The sequence below is a fragment of the Hirundo rustica genome, chromosome 22, assembly GCF_015227805.2.
Source record: "Hirundo rustica isolate bHirRus1 chromosome 22, bHirRus1.pri.v3, whole genome shotgun sequence".
NCBI lineage: Eukaryota > Metazoa > Chordata > Aves > Passeriformes > Hirundinidae > Hirundo > Hirundo rustica.
The window spans coordinates 5,738,586-5,759,813 of record NC_053471.1 but is presented as its reverse complement, the minus strand read 5'-3'; the positions used below and the strand labels follow the sequence as shown (position 1 = coordinate 5,759,813).

The 21,228-nt window shown below is 47.7% G+C and overlaps 1 protein-coding gene and 1 long non-coding RNA gene across 4 annotated transcripts in view; one reads left to right on the top strand and one right to left on the bottom strand.

The window, feature by feature from the left end:
- Nucleotides 1-15,444, bottom strand: part of DVL1 (dishevelled segment polarity protein 1) — a 70,306-nt gene extending 54,862 nt beyond the window's left edge. For all 3 annotated transcript variants that reach the window (XM_040084330.2, XM_040084331.2, XM_040084334.2), the window contains exon 1: nucleotides 15,177-15,444. In XM_040084330.2, coding sequence (XP_039940264.1) covers nucleotides 15,177-15,346 — 170 coding nt within the window. In that variant the 5' untranslated portion in view covers nucleotides 15,347-15,444. The remainder of the gene's footprint in view (nucleotides 1-15,176) is intronic.
- Nucleotides 15,177-19,081, top strand: LOC120762199 (uncharacterized). The gene is made up of 3 exons (XR_005703863.2): nucleotides 15,177-15,295; nucleotides 16,425-16,573; nucleotides 18,938-19,081. It is a non-coding gene; the product is annotated as an uncharacterized LOC120762199 (long non-coding RNA).
- The last annotated feature ends 2,147 nt before the right edge of the window (nucleotides 19,082-21,228 follow it).

The following is a 21,228-nucleotide window of genomic DNA, read 5'->3' as shown; positions in this document are numbered from 1 at the left end:
ATCCAGCAGATCCCAGGCTGTGGGCACAGGGAGTGATTTTTAACTTCCACTTACTCATTTTCTATCCCTTTCACTTTTATTTCAGGAAATGAAAGGTGTGTGCAGACCAAATGTGCAATGGGGGGGATCAAACCTCTTTCTTTTCACCCCGTTTTACTTTAAAGCCCATTATTTGCTGTTCCATCATCTTCCCATTCAACAAAAAACCCCAAACCCCTCCATTTTTCTCTGTCCTTATGTCGTTTTCTTTTTATTTAGGTTCAATGTGAATTCTCCAGAGTAAGGACTGTTTTCTTCCTAGGAGCTTATAAAACATGACACCCACCTCCACTGAGCAATCCTGCTGTATTTATTTCTGACATTTTTTTACCAGTTTGAAGAACAAATACCCATCAGCAGCAGGGCAAAAACGTCCCCACAAAATTCCCTGTCAAGGAGACGCCTCTCAAACCTCAATCTGTACCCTCCAACATCCCAAATTCCCAGGTTTTTGGGGTTTTTTTTTGGTTAGCCACACGAGTGAAGTCAGCTTGGCACGGGGACTGCAAAGCTGCCCTGCAGCAAAGGATAATTCCCAGTTTTATCTGCAATTCCTGGCCTCACTGGTAATTTGGGCTGAGCAGGAGGGAGGGCTAGCAAAGACAAAAATAAGCAGATGACAAATTTGCTTATTAGCCACACTGAATAGGAGATGCATTAGAAAACGTGAAGGAGGGAGGAGGGATGAAAAGCAGGATGGGAGAGAAGCAGGAGCTGGAACAGCCTGGCTAATGTCAAGCATGAAATGCAGCCCCTGCTGTGACAATTTGAAAGGCAGAGTTTTTTAATATTAACCATTTGCTTGCCCCGCTGCAGATGCACCCAGCTGACAGCACAGCACTCCCACGTTCCCTCCAGGTGATCCTTTTACCAGCCAGAGACCTCAAACAACACAGAAATTCAGTCTGCGTCGAAAAGCTGGCTGGAAAATTCGAATTTCTCCCCGCTCAGGACACACCTGAGCCACGGTGAAAGCATCCATCAGCAGAAAGCTCTTCCCAAAGGCTGCAGCCTGAGTTTTCCCTCTGCTCCAAATCCTCCCAGGCTGTGCCGTGCCAGGAGGAGCTGCCAGCGCCAGCGAGGGTTTCTCAAACACCAAACGCGAAATCGGGAACTCGCCCAGCGTGTCCTGCGCTTGCTCAACTCCGCAGTGAGTAAGAAGCCCGACACGGCAGCAGAAATCATCCAACCTCTCCCTGGAATTCAGCCTTCAACCAGCACTGCTGGGCCAGAGATTCCAGAATATTCGTTTGGTTTTTTTTTTCTGCACCACTCCTACCCTGCCCTGGCTTGCCGCCGTTTAGGTCAGGCATTATTCTTTGCACGTTCTTGCATAAAACGAAAAGAAAATATAGAAAAAATGAAGTGTAAAATGAAGAAATAAAATTAAACCAAATAAATAAATACATACATACATTATATTAAACAAATACATTAAAAAATAAATTTAAAAGATATAAAAATAAAATATGAAAAGAGAGCATTTTTTTGGCTATTTCTGCATGTTCTTTTTTGTCATGCGTCCATTCTCCCTCCCCATCTCTGCACCAGGCATAAATAAATAAATAAATAAATTTAAATTCTATTACATAAACAAATAAAAAACCAAATAAAAGAAAATAAATAAATAAATTTAAAAGCTATAAAAATAAAATATGAAAAGAGAGCATGTTTTTGGCTATTTCTGCACGTTCTTTTTTGTCATGCATCCATTCTCCCTCCCCATCTCCGCACCAAGCGAAGCGCTGGCTTCAACTGATTTTATTCCATTTATTTTCGTTTTATTTCATTGACTTTAGTTCCATTCCATGTACTGTACCTTTTTTTTTTAATTTGGGCCTGTAATAAAACAGGTCATAAATGACAGCTGGAAATGAACATATTTTAAAAACAACCCCAAGTAATGGGGTTTGAACTGGTTCTTTCTGTGTTGGCAATTTTATTTCTATCATTTTCAATATTCGACCACAACAGTAAAATCCATGGAAAATGGGTAGAAATGGATCATTAAGTAAAGAGAATTCCTGCCAAAAAGCAATGGCAGCGGACATTTAATTTTAACATGTTCACAAACCCCTCCAAGGGCACAGCTCCCGGGCATAAATTAGGATAATCCCAAATTTAACTCGGGTTGTAATCTCAGGGATTAAATCACTTATTCAAGATTAAATTCAGAGTAGCTGGAAGATGGGAAAATGGAACCCAAACCCCACACTGAACTCAAATCCCAAACCACAGAGGGGAAGCAGAACAAAGGCATTTCAGTAGTGCTGGTTTCAGGTAAGATTTAACTAAAAAACCTCTTATTTTGAGACAATTTTCAAGTCTATTTGTTCCTCTCCAAGGCCGTGTGATGAATTCTTGGTTTGAACAGCAAAGAGTTGTGAAAACACAAATTCTTGTCCCAGCTCCCCACGGTGGGACAGGTGTTAACAAACATTATTTGCACTCCTGTGAAGGATTTCCCAAATGTTTCCAACACCTCAGAACTCAGAAACCCACGGGCAGGTTTAAAATACGTAAATAAATCAAAATAGGGTGGGTTCTTTTAGGCCTGCTCCTCCCAGAGCCTTTATAGGACACTCCATCCAAAACCCCAAATCTGAATATCCTCCCACACGATTTTCATACTTTATCTTACCAAAGCCACTGAAATAACCAAAAAATGATGGTTATTCCCTCAGTCACTCCCATTTCACATGGAAATAAAGCCACAGCAGAATCACGGGGCAATTATTTAGGTCGCTCCTTCCCCGAGCCCCGAGAATTCCTCTGTATTTGCTCAGCAGCTTGTCTGAACCGATTAATCTCTGCTGCAGGAACTGCGGGACGAGGCTCCAGCCGCCTCCTCGGAGAACTGGGACCCCCAAACCCGCAAAACTCACCCCAATACGCTCATCAAACCATTAATTACTCTGGGAAATGGCATTCCAGCAGCTGGGCAACCCGAATTTGAGTTCTGCTAAAATCAAGGAGAGAAGAGATGGGGAAGAGCAGAGGCTGGATATCAAAGCTTTCCATGCATAAACAGGACGGAGATGGAAATCTTCTCTCTTGGCGCTGGAAGAGCTGAAGGCTAAAGGAGATCTTTCCCTGAGAAACAAATCCTCCACATTCCACCTTCCTTCTCCCCAAGCGTTTTCATATTGCAAAAAGCCTCCAAATCTGGTGTGATTTATACATTGCACACATTTATACCCAAATTCTGGGGTCTTACAGCTTGGGGCACCTCAAACTGCCGTCCCCACAGAAGGGATTGGCGGTATCCTACAAAAGCTGGACAATTCCATCGGTCAGAACAAGCAGAATTAATTATTAATTGTTGAAAAGTTTCAATCAGGCCCTTTGGGAACCAAGAGCAAGAAGTGAACACCTGGGGAAGGATATGATTCAATACATGGATGGATTTGCTTCTGAGATTTAGGAGAAACAAAAAGCATTCAAGAATTGGATTAAATTAACCAAATTGGTGTTTAAAAGCTCTGTGTGTCACCAAACTCCACGTGCTCCACAAACTGCTTGGACACCACAGCAATGGGGCTTTAGGAGCAGCCCCTGCTCCCAAATCCTGCCTGGATCATCTGGCTCCAAAAACCACAAATATTTCTATTATTGCTAAAAAAAAACCCACCAGATGAAGCAGCAGCAGCAAAACGAGCAGATTCCTGAATATTGAATCCCCTGGAAAGAACACCCCAAAAAACAAAGCTCCTTGGGGGGGTAAAGGCTGGAAATTCTCTCATTTTCAGCACAAAGGAGGGGACATTTTCACTATATTCTCATACATGCAGAGGATAAAACAATCAGACCAAAACGTCCTGCAAAAATAAAGCTTTTTTTATAATAAAGGATATATAAATATCCTTTTTTTTTCTCTGTAGGCAAAAAAACAACAACAACAATAAAAAAGGCTTGGACATTTCCAAAAATCACCGTATTTCTGCTGGAAACAACAGCTGAAAACCCAGCCCCAAACTGCTGGGTTTCAGTCCAAGGTCGTGATCGGGTTTGGGAAAACACCCCCAAATTCAGTATTTCAAAGGATTTTCTCAGGAGCTGGGTGGGTGCAGCTCGGGGGTTTCAGGTTTTCTGGACAGGCGTGACCTCTTCATTTTTTCCTCCAGAAGAGGCTCAACTCCCTGCCAGTTTTGGGAGGGCGTGTAAGGACAGGAATTCTCCTTTTTTGTGTTCTCTCGAAGCAAAAGAGGGTCAGGAAACAGTGGGAGCTGCCATGAACTCAGAGGGGGAAACAAAAATGAGATGTTACTGTCAACAGATGCTGCTTCCTCAAGAATGTCTCTCTGAATTTGCCTTCAGAACTTTGATTTTTAGGCTGATTTAAATCATGAGGAGAAAAAAAAAAATACCTCCCCAAATATTTTAAGTGGCTGTTGAGGAACTGCATCTAATATAGTTTGTACATGTAGGATGTGTCAGCATGTTCCAAATTAACCTTGAAGAAATCTGTGTCGTGGCATTGGAACATGTAATTACAATTTCCGTGATTTCCCTGTCAGCAACGTCCCCTTAAACAGACATTTTGATTTAATTCAAATTAGACTCCCAGCTGCAGCAGCAGATTTGCGAGTCGAAGTAACAATGCAGAGTAATTTAAAAGCAACGTTGTCTATATTCAGGGATAAATCTTCGAACAGGATTAAAATAAGGAAGGAAAAACCCAGTTTGAACTCTTGGAGAGGCAAAACTGAGGCTGATGGGATTTTCAGGAGTGGTTTTCCTCTAACTTCACTGGAATTACAGTCAGACCTGCCCTAAATGATGATGAAAAAACAATTGCTGAGACAAGAAAAACAGATGAGTTTAATCATCTGCCCAGCTCCAGCACCTCAACCAAGTGAATAAAAGCAAGCAGAGATTAAACAAACAGTAAAAACTGATATTAGTCAGGAATGCTTCATTCCCCATTTTCATTTCCCCAACTGAACTTTTCAGTGGATCTCATCTGCAAACAATCCTTTGGAACTGGGGTTGTGTATTTTGCCAAATACTTAAGAAATAGCTTCACTTGAACTGAATTTACTGGGTTTTGGTTTTGTTTTTTTAAAGAATTTACATTTTTTTTTTTATTAAAAGGGTTTCAAAATGCTGCCTGCTGAAGGCCTGGATGCTCTGACATTACTCCAGATTAGCAGCTCACACACACAGCCCTTGCAGAACTCTTAATTATCACCACATAATAGCACAATTAGAGCACATAAAATAGACATTCAGCAAAAGATGAGGCATCTGTTTTTTTTCTAAATAACACAGCCAGGGACAAGATGCAACCCTGGATATTGAAGAATTAAACTGCACCAGAGATTTCTGTTCCACACAATGCAGAAGAGTTTGGGTAAACTAAGGGAAATTAATTAATTATTCCTCACGCAAAGGAATGCAAACAAAGGGGTAAATGGAGAGTAACCGTGAGTATTAAAAAAAAAATAAGTGTAGGATAAATTCCCATTAATCTGTGTCCATTCAGAAAAGCCATTCCCCTGATCTCCCTTTATCCAGACTGCCCCAAACACTCCTGGCACATCAGAATCCTGTGGGCACAAGGGCAAAGCCGGATTTCCAGGAAAAAAAGGATAAATTAAATATCTCAGGGCACTGCCCCTGTCCTGAGCCTCCTTCTCCAGAGGTTTTTGGGTTTTCAGGAGTGCCCAGCGCTGCTGAGCTCTCAAAATAACAGCGAGCATCCAAAGTCAGTCACTCCCCCCTGGTGATCTGATGGACTAAAGCTGATTTTACCTCCAGGATTCCCAGAAGAGATGGTCAATCACCCAGAAATGCCAAACCATCTTCCAATTCCCACAGGAAAAACGGGAATTAATCTCTCCTAGATATTGCCTTTACTCTTTACTTCCCCTCTCTTAATTTTTTTTTCCCAAAAGAAACCCAGAAATCTCAGCTCAAACCTCAGAATAAACGGCAATAAACACTCTGTAAAGAGTGGGGTTTATATTTATTACGTATTACATGTGCAGGTGTGTTTGGAGTCAGCATCATTAATTGGAACAATCAGCTGATTCTTAATTAATTAATTTCCCCTCCCGTAAGGTGAGGCACAGGAAGGAGGCACCTGCTAAGGAGAGGGGACAGGGTTTGGTGACTTTAAAATATTGGATTTCAGTGATCTTTGGAAGGAAAACATGACAGGAACACAGCAAAGAGAATGAAAATGAGCCAGGATTTCAGGAAATCACAGAATTTCACACAGAGATTAAGGCAGGAGAATCTGCTGTTGATCAAATCGAGCCCAACATTTCAGTCAAACATGCAGGAACCTCGTTGTGGGGAAAAGAGAGAAAGGCTGGGACTTTAATTATCAAAAACATCCAAACTGGAGCAAGCCACGACTCCTGAAGGAGACGAAGAGCAGAGGAGCACAGAGAGGGGTCTCAGAGTGATGCCACTCACAGAAAAATCCCTGTGAGTTGTCCAAACAGCACTGGGGCAAAAAAAGCTGAAATAAATTCCCAATCAGAGTGAGAACTGGCCCGGTTGCACAAAGCCATGGCAACACCTCCCAGGCTGCATTTCAATGGCTCTAAAATGCTATTTTTGACAACAGCCTCCTGCTCAGAGGTAAGCAGGACCCAAGTGAAGGGAGTCTGCTGCCACTAATCTCAGCTACACCACGGAAATCTGCACAGGCTTTATTGCTGCATGTAAATGAACTCCTTAATTCCATGTTTTAATCTGTTCTGGAGCTATTTAGGGTGGCTTTCAAAGCTCCCTGCATGTGGATCTCCTGGTGCATCTGGATCTCCTCCTGCTTCCTTCCTCACTCTCCCATGGCAGGCTGGCATGGAGATAATCCTTCAAAAATTATCATTAAAAAAAAAAAAAAATCCCACTTAATTCAACCTCCTTCACAGGCAAATTTTAATTAGAGATACAGCCAGCCTATGGACAAATTGCTGAACCTGAACCCTTAACGCTTCCAGGAGCTGTGTGGGGATTCTTAAACCCAAACAAATCTACCTGAGCACTGGGAAAGAAAAAAATAAATAAATAAAAGAAAAGAAAAACAAAAGCCTGCATCCACTCTGAGGAGGTGCTCATTAAAGGAACAGAAGTAAACTTGTTTTTGTAACTCGTCCCACTGCAGAGCAGCAGGCACGGGAAGCAAACCAAACCTGATGGATCCCCTGAGCTTGTTTTCATAGTTCGCTTTTAATAAATGTAACACACTCCACCCTCAGAGCAGAGCAGGGCTCAGGTTCCAGCAAGGAAAAAAAAAAAAAAAAGTGAGTTGTTTTAAATATTTAGATTACATTACAGCTGGGACATTAAAATAAGCAGTGGCTTGTACTGCAGACAGGTATCAGCATCAGCTCGGTAAAATACGTGTCAGCCTGCAAAGTCTGGGCTCTGGGGGTTTTTGTACTTAGTTTTTATTATTTGTACTTACAATGGTGCTTTCTGATGTCAGCAAGCAGAAAAGCACCGCAGTGCTGGATGCTGTATAAACAGGGGTAGTGTGAGTGTCCAGAAAGTTTATATATTTCAGTGAGAAAACGGGGAAAAGAAAGGGGAAATAAAGGCTGGTAGGAGCAGGCACAGACCTCAGTTCAGCCTATGCCTCACAGTGCCCAAGTATTTTGCAGGCTCCGAGCCTAAATACAATTTATTTTGCATTTCCAAGTCTCAATTCAGTGCTTTAATTACACCACCATCCACAACACCCCGATTTTCCCCACCAGTAACAATTCCCCAACTTTCTGCAGGTATTGAACTCTCCCTTGGAGCCGGAATTCTCCCTCCTCCTAAAGAGCTGCTGATGATCCAGGTGCTCAGGCCTAGGATCTGCTCTCAATAATCCCAATCTGGAGGCTGTTACTCCAGATTTGTTTGATTAAATCAAGCTGGGGAGTTCAGGTCACTTAGGGACGTGGTTCAGTGATGGACTTGGCAGTGCTGGTTAAAGTTGGACCCCACGATTTTAAGGATCTTTTCCAAGCTGAGCAAAAAAGAGCAAGTGTATAGAATAAAAGCTGGGAAAGCCACTGAACTGCACAGCCAGAGCCACCAGACTCAGGTTTAGGAGCTGTCTCAAAGAACTGAAAACAATTAAACATCTTCACAACTAAATCTATTCAACCATCTGTGGGGTTTTCAGGAAAAAAGCGCTTTTTTTCCCTTACTGAAAATCTTCCTCCTCCCACTGCACTCACTGCAAGCCACACAGCGCTCACGTGACAGAGCAGCTCAGCTAGAAAATGGCTCAAAATTCAGAATAAAAATCCCCTCAGTGACTCCAGCAGGTGTTGGATCAGCCCCAAGCTGTGAGAGCAGGGCAGAGGGGTGGTGGATGCCACCCCTGGACTGTGCCATGCCTGACATTCATCCCCTGGGCCAGCCCTGCCTGTTTACACCCCAGCTGTCCCAGCCTGACCTGGAGCCAGTGGGGCTCTTACACAATCCATCATTCCCCTCCAGCCTCCAGCCAAGCAAACCTGGCCAAAAAGGAGGGGGAAAAAAAAACCCCAAAAAACCCCCTTTTTACAAGAAACCCACTTGTTGCACCATCTGCTGCTGGCCAGAAGATATTTTTTCAGTAAATGTGCATTATTATTTTCAGTAAATGGGCATTTGCAAAGGTCTGCATGGTAACTGGTGAGGCTGAACGAGCAGTTGGAGCCCCAAGCTGTGTCCAAATAAACCGTGTTTTTTCTCAGTCTCTGAACAGCTACTCAGTGATGAGGGAACAGGGAAAATACAGCAGGTAAACACTCAGAGGACATGAATCTTCAGAAAAGCTGTTTTTATTAGTTCTGCCCTCATGGAACTGCTTCCTTGCTCTCCTAAAAACACCCTGCTCCCTCAATAACACCGAGGGTAAAAGACAAAATGAGGGAAAACAAGCACAGAGGAGGAAATTCTCCACGGCTGCTTTGTCAACATTACCTTGCTCCTATTGCAGTGCCAAAGGTTTCAGGTTTTGGGTTCCAAACCCCCCCCAAAAAGAAGTTCCAGGCAAATCTACCTGCCCATCCTTGAGCTCTGGAACCTGGGCATCACCTTGAATTCCCTGCCTGCTCCCCAGGCCCTCACATCCCACCCACCCTTGGCTCTCCCTAAAGCAGCATTTCTGAAACTTTCCCATCTGCACAGCTGAAAGTTCTTGCCAGAGCTTTGATCCTTGCAGCTGCCTCAACATCCCCTGGCCTGGTTCTGATCCATCCAGGCTCCCTCTGTGGGCATCAGTCCCTGTGACAGAGCTGCAAAGATCATCTTCCCAAACCGGTATTTTTAGCACATGCCCCCCTCTGCACGCTGCCCTGCCAGCTCTGCGCTTCCTGCAGCAAATGAGAACCACTTGCTTTGGGTTTGTTTTGTTTTCATTTTATTCTGTTTCAAAAAAGACAAACTCCTACCTGTAACTGCCCTATATCAGCCTCTGTTCACCTGCTTGCTCAGTTTTCAAACAAGGATGGAGGGAGGCATCCTTTCATGTGGCTCTTTAGTCTTGAGAGGGTCTCCTTAAAAACACCAAAATACGAGCAAAAATACCTCATTAAAATCCGTGTTGCATTAACTACCCCCCAAAAAAAACCCCAAAAAACCCAACCCAAAAGTGTGGCCTCACTACTCCAGAGCACAGCAAAGTCCACCAAAAAGGCAGAATCCTTTTGTCCAGTCTGCTGCACATCCCTGAATGAGCCTGGAAAGAGTTTTCCAAGCACAGAACTCAGCTCAAAAAACCTCTCCTTCCTCAGAGTCTGGAACTCTGTGGCTCCTGAGAACACAGAACAGGAAAAATGAAACTTCCCTGGTTTTGTCTGCCATTCCTCTGCTTGCTGGACTTTTACAGCAGATTTCATTCAGTGACCGTGGAACTCTGGACTGAGTTTTCCAAGCTGCTAATGTCCAGTGTCCAAATGGCACTTTGAGTATCAGCAAATCCCAGAAGGGTTTGGAATGGAAAGGATCTTAAATCCCATCCAGTGCCACCCCCTGCCATGGGCAGGGACATTTCCACTATTCCAGGCTGCTCCAACCTGGCCTTGGACACTTCCAGGGATGGGGCAACCACAGATTTTTTTTTGGGAAATCTGTGCCAGGGCCTCCCCACCATCCCAGGGAAGAATTCCTTCCTAATATCCCATCTAACCCTGCCCTCTGTCAGCCTGAAGCCATTCCCTTTTGTCCTGTCACCACAAACTCTTCCAAACAGTCCCTCTGAACTGTCTAAGCCTGGTGGATAAATAATTAACTCCTGCTTTCATTCCTCCCCCTAAAATTATCCTGTGTGTTTTGATAAAAGCTCTTGTCTCTAAAAGCTTTCCTAATTATGAAATTATGGCACAGCAAGACATCCGTCAGTCAGGATCCTGCTTCTAACTCCTCTCAGGGCAAGGGTGAAAACAAAGATGCTGCATTGCCTCCACAAGAAAAGGCACAAGATGCTTCCCATGTCCCTCTCCTATTAAAAATGACCCCTTCCAGCTCCCAATCCTGATCCCAAACCGCATTCCTGCTGCTTTAAATCCCATTTTCTCGCCAGTTTTCATCCAAGAACACAGATTTTTAGCTGCACCTCCGAGTGCAGTTGGAAAGGCAGCTCTTCTGCTGATACCAAAGGAATGCTTCAAAAGCCACTCCTCAGAATCCTCCCTGAAGAAGAATAATCAAAGGAGTCTTAGTTCACACAATGGAAAGAATGAGGATTTGAACCTCACCCAAAGGGTGGCAGAACAGACACACTCTGCCATTCCAGGGACTCTTCCTGCCCCACTCACAGAGGGAACGGAGCAGAGGAGCCACAGCAAGGCACAGAAAGAATATTTATCCAATTTTGGACAGATCAGGCCTTGAGGGTGGTTCAGTTCTTCACTGAAACTCCGCCACAGCATCACATCCCACCCTGGAAGGGCAAAGTCTCAAACCAGGTTATTGCATAGAAATTCAACTCGAGAGAATGCCTGGATCCTCCACATTCATCACACCGTGCTTCTGGAAGTTACTGATCGTGTTTTACAAGCAAAGCTCTGGAAATAGCAAATATTTTAAAGCAGACAGATAGGAATTCCTCTCACAGGATCTGTCACACAGATTCATTATGAATCATTTGGATCCCACACAGCTGTCAGCGTTTCAGTCATGAGAGCCCAGGCATCACAAGCTACAGCTCTCTTTTTAGATGTATTCATTAGCTGTCGTTTTTTTAATCATCAGAGAATTAACAGAATTCTGTGTTCCTGCAGGGATGTGCGGGGCTGTAACCTGAGAATCAACAACGCCACTGATGGGAAGTGACCTCTGAGCTTTGCCCTGAGGAAAGAAATCAGCGGCTGGAATTAATTAAATCAGCTGATGACACAGCTCCCTGTTTATAAAAACATACCTCCAACACCACCTCTCCTAAATTCCACTGCTGGTGGACGCTGTCACGTTAATGAGGCTGATCCTGTAAAGTCCCTGCTTGGTTTCCCACCAACCAAAATAAAAACAGAAGCTACAAAGCACTTCCAAGGGCTGAGTATTCACGCCAGGGCACAGCACCTTAAAACCAGCACCACGAGTCCAGATGGAGCCAGCAGGGAAGCAGAGCAAGGGCAGGGCCAAGCCTTCGTGAGTTAGGGGATGGACTGGCACAGGGGAAAGAGGCAGAGCAGTAAATCAAACTGTAAGCAAAGCTCAGAAGGGAACGTGACCCTCCCACACCTCCTGCGCCTTCCAAGCAGCGAAGGCACAGGGAACACAGGGCTTTAATTCCACGACACAGCCACGACCCAGCTCCATCCCAGCCCTCAGCCACCGCATCTTTCAGAGCTGGAAACCGTTCAGCACATCCACTGTTCTCTGAGCACAGGACTTATTCCATGATTTCAGGATCCAGGAAAGGCCGTGCCTTAATTACAACAGCATGTGCAGAATTGCAAGGAGGCAGCTCCCCGTCGCCGGCTTCCCAAGGAGGCTCCAACCCTCCAGGAAAACGTCGGCTTTCCTAACACAGGGAGTGCTTTTCACATCTCACAGTGAAAAACTTTAGGGGTTTTGGGACTGCCCTGCCAAGTGACCAAGCCAAATCCCAGCTTGGGAAGGACACCAGGACACCACAGGGACACCCAAAACATCCCCGCAGCTCCAGCCCAAGAGCCACTTCCAGAACACGCAGGGAAGAGCTGCTCTGGAGGAGATTTTCAAGCACATAAGGGAGAAATTAGAGAGACACAGCTCTGTTATGTTTTGTGGCAACGGCAGCTAGAATTGCCTGTTTGCAACAATTAAAAGCATGGAGCTCTGCCAGGGGAGTTGGGATGGATTTTGGGAAGGGTTCTTTCCTCCCAAGGGTGCTGGGCACTGCCCAGGCTCCCCAGGGAATGGGCACAGCCCCCAGAGCTCCAGGAGGGTTTGGACAACGCTCCCAGGGATGCACAGGGTGGGATTTTGGGGTATCTGGGCAGGGCCAGAAGTTGGACTGGATAATCCCTCCCAGCTCAGGATACTCCATGGTTCTACAGTTTGCAGACGAGATGATGAAAACAAAGCCCATATTTACTATTAACACACACTTAGACAGCCAAAATCCATCTGAATTTCCATCTAATTTTCCCAAATATTTCAGATTCAGAGAGGCACAAACACGCAGGGAACAAGACATACAAAATAAATGCAAACAAAGACGTGACTGACAGCTCAGGAGTCCCACGTGCAGAGTCACTCTGAGCTGTCCCAAGGCAATGGATTGTCACCTGAATGCTGTTGATTAAATAACAGAGAGAATTTCCAGGTCTTGATCCTCGCAGCCCTTCATCTTCCATCATCTCCTTTTCCAAGAATAACAGACAAGTTTCCCCCCGGTTTTCAGGCCAATAACAAAATCCACCCTAGGGTTTGTTACTACCTCTGTTTCCTGGTCAAAGACCAAAACATCCCTGTGTGTTCAAGACGCCTCAGCACAGTTTATATTTCCTAATCCTACATTTCTGTGGCAGTGGGAATGATGCAGATGCTGCCTGAACAATCCCAACCTCCTTTAGTGAAATCACGCCACAAACACAACTTGAATTCCTGCGACAACAACGTGTCCCTGTCACTCGGGGGTGAAGGAGGAAAATCTACCAACAGTCAATTTCAAGGACATTTATTTTGAAAATAAACATTTTGTACGGTTGTTCACCCACCCCCCCCCCGCCAAAAAAATAAAATGTTTGCACAACTGAGAAAAACAAGAAGTCAATCCACGAACACTCCTACGGTTACAAGCCAACACTAACAACTCGCCACATCAGAAATACGTGTCAACAAACAATATCCACATTCCACCAGGGATAAAAACACAATCAGCATGAAAGGCTTCGGGTCTCAGGGATAAGAAAAAGGCTGCACAACATGTCCGAGGACGCTTGGGGTGATCCATCTCACCAAACAGAAAACCTGCACCTCAACCACGGAATTATTTCGGAGTCAGGTCCGCACGAGTTTCCCACAAACCTACTCCCATTTTTTTTTTTTTTTCCTTCCCCTGGCAAAGCATTTAACTGTGCAAAATTGCCTTGCCAGCGACAGATGTGAGTACAAAGAGAAGTGATTTGCTACAAAAGGATTAATACATTTTGAAAGTTACTGTCTGGCAAACTGTCAAAGGGACTTCTATTGGTTTATTTTATTCTGGCAGTCGCTAAGCCCGGTGGCACGCAAGCCACACTGGTGTGCAGGGACCAGAACGATGTCAAACATCCCCCGGCTCCGGTCACTGAGCTGCCTCTGGTCACCACAGAGATCATTTCAAAGTCCAGCCCTGCTCTTCTCCAGCACTCCCCGCTCAGCGTGTGCCCTTGCAAGCGGACGTTTGGCCACTGACCGTTTGTCACCTGTTTGGTCACTGACCATCTGGCAGCGTGTGACCGCCGAGGGTTCGACAGCCGCTGGCAGAGCGCAGCAGCCCCTGGAGCCATCTGACCACCAAGCGCTGGCCACCCATCCCAACGGGACTGTGGGACCCCCGTCTGACCCCTGGCCACCCGACACCTGTTTGACCACTGACCATTTCACCCCGGTTTGACCACTGACCATTTCACCCCAGTTTGACCTTGGCGAGTCTGACATCTGCTTAAACCCAGTGGATTTGACAGGCGCTGTCTGAGCGCAGCCCCCGGACCTGTTTGACCACTGAGCACCGTTACCTGCTTGACCCATGGCCAGTTCATACCAGTTTGACCACCAGCACCAGACACCCATTTGATCACTGACCATTTCACACCCGTTTGACCAGGGACTGTCTGACACCTGTCTGACCTCAAGGATTTGACCGATGTGGTCTGAGCACAGCCTCTGGCACCCTTTGACCCCTGACCACTCCACACCTGTTTAACCACCGGCCACTTGTCACCCGTTTGACCTCTGACCATTTCACATCCGTTTAACCACCGACCCCTTATCCCCCATTTGACATTCACTTGACCACCAACCACTCGTCACCCGTTTGAGGAGCGACCACTTCACACCCATTTCACCACCAACCATTTGACATTCATTTGACCACCGACCACTTTGAACCTCTTTCACCACTGCCCATTCCCCACCCCCTTTCACCACTGACCACTCGGCCCTCATTTAACCACTGCCCACTTCACGCCCGTTCAACCAAGGCCGCCCGTCACCCGTCGGACCCTGAGGATCTGACACCGACACCGGAGGTTCTGACACCCGTTCGACCCCGAGCTTTGACGGCGCCTTCCCAGCGCTGCTCGCGGAGCTCCCCTCTCCTCACCCCGAGCCCTCGGCGCTCCCCCCGGGCCAGCGCCCCGCGGCCCCTCCGGCACGCCCGCCCTGCCCGGGCGCCGCCGCGGCCTCCCCGGGCGCGGTGACAGCTGCGCCCGCTCGTCCCCGCCGCCTGGGCCGGGCCCGGGGACGCCGCGACAGCCCCGGGCGGGCCCGGGGAGCTCTCGCCGGGAGCACGGGGAGGGTCCCGGGGCACGGCGGGGCTCGATCGCCGCAGCCCCGAGCCCGCGGCGGGGCCGGCCCGGCGCGCCCGCCATGTTCGCGGCGCTGCCGGTGCCGAGCGGGGCCGGCCCGGGCCGAGCCCGGCAGGTGCCCCGGGGATGCCGCCGGCCCCGCCCGGCCCGCGCCGGGGACGCGGCACCGAGGGCCGGGGGCGCGCCCGGAGCGCGGCCGCTCACCCGAAATCCTGGTCCATGGACTTGAAGAAGAACTTGTAGCTGTGCACGGGCCGGTTGCTGAGGACATTTTTGAAATCGGCCAGCGTGACTTTCTCCGGCGGCACGGGCAGCTTCACCAGGTACGGCGTCTCCTCCTCGTCGATGTGGTAGATGATCTTGGTCTCCGCCATGGGCGAGCGGAGCGGGGGCGGCCGGCCCGGGCCTCGGCCGGCGCTCGGCTCCGCTGTCGGCCTTGCCCACAGGAAGGGAGCTCTGGGCTCGGGCTGGCGCTCCCTGCACTGCTCTCTAGCTGCCCGACCCGGGAACGGCAGCGCGCCCGCCCCGCCCGCATCCTCCGGCCGCCCCGCCGGCCTCGCTGCGCCGCCGCCGCCGCTGCGCTGCCCGGGCCGGGGGCGGCGGGCCCGGCCTGAGGGGGAGCGCGGGGCCCCGGGCACAGCCCTCGGCCCGCTCCGCTCCGCGCCCCCGCGCCCGGCCCGCAGCGCCCGCACACCGCCCCTGCCGGCCCGGCGGCACCACGGCCCGCAGTGACGGGCGGGGGGCGGCGGGTGGGTGGGGAAGGGAAGGGGATGGGGATAAGAACGGGGATGGGAAAGGGGATGGGGAAAGGGAAGGGGGTGGGATGGGAAAGGGGGTAAGAATGGGGATGGGAAACAGAAGGGGAATGGGAATGGGAGTGGGGATGGGATGGGATGGGGATCAGGAAAGGGACGGGGATGGGAAAGGGGTTGGGGAAGGGGATAGGGAGGGAAAGGTAATGCGAATGGGAAAAGAACGGGGATGGGGAAGGAATGGGATTGGGGAGGGGGATGAGGGAAAGGAAGAGGATGGGATGAGGAAGGGAGATGGGAAAGGGATAGGGGATGGGGAAAGGGAAAAGAGATGGGAAAGGGATTGGGGATTGGAATGGGATGGAACTGGGGGGGGGGAAGAAAGGAATGAGGACAGGAATGGTGATAAGAAAGGGATGGGAATAAGAATGGGAGAAGGGGAAGGGACAGGAAAGGGGATGAGGATGGGAAATAGAATGGAAATGGACAAGGCAATGTGGAAGTGAATCAGAAAAAAAAACCCTTTAGTGCCACGCAGGTGATGTATTTGGAAAAAAAGAAATCACCTTTATTTCTAGAAATTCCCTGAAAATGCCAACCAGAAAATGATTTCAGAGCAGTGTCATGAATCTCCTGCTTATTAAAAAAACCCTTTTTCAGTTAAACCCCAGCTAATGATGTTCTGTCTCACCCTTGCAAGGCAAGGGCACACTCAGCTCTCAGGATGCTCAGCTGCACTCTCTGAAGGAGAACAATCACAGCTCAGTGGCTGAATTACCTGTGGCACTGCAAGGATTTTTCTACCAGCACCAACCAGAGAGGCCCAGCTGTGTCAGAGGCTGCCAGAAGGTCTGGGAACGTTTTTTTCAATTTTCTGACAGTTTAATCGTTGTTATCAGCACCACCTGAACTGATACCACTCCCAAACTCTGCACAGAGCTGGGGCTGGGTAACCCAGAATTTAACAAGGTTTAACAACAGTGAGAAACCAAAGCTCCATCAATTACCTCCTGCCATTGCTGGCAAGGTGAAGTAATTCCAAAATCACATCCAGGTGACATTGCCACCACTCATCCCTGCTAAATGTGTGATCACCAAACAGGACAAACAGCAAGGTCAAGGCGTGGCCTTACTCCTCATCATGTAACCACTGATTTGGTGCTGGTTTGGATCAGGAATCACCAATTTAGGGCATTTTAAAGAGTCACCATCAAGAGTTATTTATATTTAAATACAGTTCTTTTCAAGATGGTCAAGCGTTTCTCACTCTTAATTCTGGAATTATGAGAATGAATGGAGATTTCTATAAAAATAGGAGTTCAGCTTTCTGCCCTACCGGGCTCTGCAAGCACCCCCGAGTGCTCCTGGCATGGAAGGTGCACCGTGAATCCATCAGTGGCACCAGGCAGGAGGGGAGACGTTCCCTTTGGAGGGATCATAACTGGAGTGAGCAGCATTTCCTGTGATCTTGAGCTTAATGGAGTTTTTTGCAGCACGAAACTCAGGCAAAATGTTAACACCCAACCCTTTGGTCCCCTCAGTTCGTAGTTAACAACCTCCTGGGCTCCTCAGGTGCCCAGCAGAGACTGAACCTGCTGAGAGCTCTGCTCCCCTTTGGGAGCTTCGCTTTCCCTTTGGACAGCTGGAAACAGAAGGAGCTGTGTAATTGTCAGATGAGCTGAGGCCATCAGGCTGGCTCTGGGGCTCACAAAAAGCTCCCCAGAAAGCACAGGAGAGCACAGGTAACTTTCATGCTGCAGTCAAACCAGCAGCTAATCCAATTAAAGAGAGGACACAGGGATGCAGGATACACGCCTGGCCCATCAGGGCTAATACCTCGTGTCTTGCAGAGCTCAGGCCTTAACACTTCAGCAAAAAATAAATACGAGGCATCAAATCTTCTGCTAATAGTGCTGTGCTCTCTGTGATAGAGGGAACAGTCTTGCTGGGCCCTGCAGGGAGCAGAGAGTGTCCTGAGGCATAAAAGCTGCTCACCCTTTTCTTCATTTACACAGCAGTTATCACACAGGGAGTAAGCAAGCCCTTTCAAAAAGCCCTCCTTTGAATCGTAGCAATGCTTGTTGCTGGTCTCGGGGAATTCTGAGAGCTCAGCACACTCTGGGTGCTCAGCAGAGTTTGTAAATTACTGCCCCGAGACGGTTTTGTTTTAGGGACTTCTAAATTTTCACTGGAGAATCTCTAAAACAATTCTTGAACATCAGGTGGAGCACACAACTTTAATATTCCACGGGAAAACAACTGAACCTTCCCTTCTCGGGCAAAAATTCTGCAGCAATATTTCCCACAATCAGTGTTTGTGTGAAGGGATGAGGCAAAAGGAAACCATAGCTCTGAGCACCCACCCGGAGCTGTCCTGGCTGGTTTTCATCCACCTGCAGGGATTTATCTGTAAAAGAACAAAATTTCCCTTCGAGGGTTGTTGGAAGATCAGCGTGGATGCAGAAGGTGAAATAAAAGATGGAAATGGTCCCAAACAGAAAGAGAAGCAGAGAGATGTCACTGCATCCACAGTGTTTAAAATGGGCTGGCTCCAGCTGGGGGTGTGAGCAGGATCCAATCCAAGCCAGTTTAAACTTCTCCTGGATCTGTCTGGAAGATCTGCAAGGTTTTGTTTCCATTTATTCTCCCGCTGCGTGCAGTGGGTCACTGGCAAGGAAATGGAGACGTTAAACACTAGAGGGAAGCAAAAGACTTTGCAGTAACCTCTGCAAAGGTCCCCAGGGCTGCCCCTGGACCTAAACACAAACAAACCCGAGGAAAATAGAATTAACAGGAGGTATTTGCATTCTCCAAACCCCTCTTAATTTAGAAAGATGTGTTAAGGAGAGCTGTTGCCCCACAGGGAGGGGGAAGGAGGGCAGAGCACAGCACTTGTGGGGGTTTTCAAACACTTCCATGGGGTGCAGACCCTAGAAATGATAAATTCTTTGGATTGAGGCCAGCTCCTCCTCATCAGGACTCAATCTCTTTTCTTTCCTCTGCTTTTCCTACCTCTCCTTAGCAGCGTGGTTTTTTTAAAAAAAGGAGAGTCACACTTGAACAAATTCCCTGCAGGAATTGTCTGCAGAGCAGCTGATCTGCTGAGGCCACATACAGACCTCTAGGAAATTGGAGGGGTTTTGCTCAGAAATGTTTATTTGGGTCTTAATTCCTCCTTCTCTCTTAGTGTTTCTTCTTCCTCTCCCTTTCAAGTCCCTCTGCCTTGGTAAAACTCTCCCTGGACTGGAAGGCAGAAAGGAAACTGGGACAAACTGGACTTCACTTCAAGCAAGTGCAAGACAATAAAAATTTCACTTTTTTAAAAAATGATCTGCTGGTGTTCTAAATGAGCTTCTCCCTGTTCCCAGCTGCTCTCCTGGAAAATCAGATCCATTACCAGAGAAAAGCAAAGATGCCTCAGAAATGAAAAAACAACTTGACTGGAGTTTGCCAGCAGAGACCAGCGAAGCCCCACAGCAGCTCCAGCAAGGATTATTTGGGTGCTGGTTCAGAAGAGGGGCTGGGGATTGGCAATGGGATTTCCACCAGGGCACAGGGAAAATGGCATTTTTCGCCAGAGCTGGACAATAATCCTTTGCTAAAGGGACTTTTTTTTGCCAGTTTTTAGTTTCATATCCTGCCCTGATCCTCGCACTCCTTGTCCCTGCAGCATGCAGCCAGGAGCTGTTCCCATCAGTGTCCCTGGGAGAACTCTGCTGTGCCGGCTGGGGAAGTGCTCAGGGGCTGGAATGTGCAGCAGGAGCTGTGCAAGGTGTCAGTCCTGCAAGGAAAAGAGGAATTTGGGCTGGCAGGGAGATCTAGATTCCAGCAGGAAATGTTATCTTCCCTTCTGGACCTGCAAGATGAAATCCTCTGGAAGAGCTGCCAGCCTTCCTCTCCAGCTGCAGATTTGTTCCTTATACAACATTTCTGGAGAGCTGAAATTCCTCTGGGGGCCCCATGACCCTGTCAAACAATGGTGTCCCATGTGGAAATCTGATTGGAACCACTGGAATAATTTACTGGATCCAATCTGCACTTTGTCAAGCACTCTGAGATGAAACACCCCTGCACAGTTATTGGGAAGAATTAGCTAATGCTGGCTGAGAACACCTCCAAAAGGGCAAGAAATAGAATCAACCTGAGCTGGAGAGTCCATTTTATTCTCCGTTATTTCTTAAATGTTTGGAGAGTTAACAGACAAATGGTAAAAGTTAAGCAACAATAATAATGAGAATTAATTCTGTTACAACAAAGAAAAAACCTCAAGATTTATGGAGAGTGGGCACAGGGCTGAAAAGAGGGGGTTCTAGTTCTAGCTCTAGTCTCAGTTTTAACCCCTTTAAGGTCACTGCCAAACCCCCTTTCCTTGTCCCACATCAAGAACTCACAGCCCATTTATGACCCTAAAAACTTTGATTTCTCTGCCCTCATCGAGGCAAAGTTCTCACTGAGGGGCAACTGCTGGAGACTATTATTATTATTATTATTATTCTAACTAATTGAATATAAAATCTATGTCTCAGGAAACCAGGGACACTGCGATGGGGCGAGGCCTGCAAAAGTAGGTAAAGAAGTTTATCGAAGTGCAGGAGTTCATTGGCACGGAGAGAAAATTACTTTGAATAACTCAGGGCAAGCGCTGCACACATGAAAAAAGTGTTTTCTCCAGGAGAGGCAAGTCCCAGATTGGGGAGAGAAAAGGCTGAGATGAGAAGAGGACAGAGAAAACCAAATTGTCTGGGAAGAGGGAGCAGTGCTCCTGCCCCAGCCCCGGGGGAATTCCATGTGGAACGCTCTCATTTCCATGGATTTCCCAGCAGTGCCAGACTGAGAATGCAAAGTGCAGTGGGAAGGGTCTCAGTGGCTTCTCAGCAGGATTTTAGTGCAGCCTTTGTTAATTCCTCTGCATTAAAAATAACCAAAAAAACTCTTCAGTGTTTTTTGTTTGTTTGTTTGTTTGTTTTTTCTCTTGGTCACCCAGCACTTGCCTGGCTCTCTCTCAGCCAGAGTTTTAATTTGCTAAATTACAGAGTGGCTGCTGGTGAAAGCCACGGTGGTGATCTCCAGGCCCATCACACAACATTCCTCTGCTGAGGGAAAAAGAATCCCATCCCACCCCATCATCACCAGGGAGGGTCATCCTGGGCCAGAATCCCATCAAATCCTCACCAGGAAGGGTTATCCTGGGCCAGAATCCCATCAAATCCTCACCAGGGAGGGTTATCCTGGGCCAGAATCCCATCAAATCCTCACCAGAGAGGGTCATCCTGGGCCAGAATCCCATCAAATCCTCACCAGAGAGGGTTATCCTGGGCCAGAATCCCATCAAATCCTCACCAGAGAGGGTTATCCTGGGCCAGAATCCCATCAAATCCTCACCAGGGAGGGTTATCCTGGGCCAGAATCCCATCAAATCCTCACCAGGGAGGGTTATCCTGGGCCAGAATCCCATCAAATCCTCACCAGAGAGGGTCATCCTGGGCCAGAATCCCATCCCATCC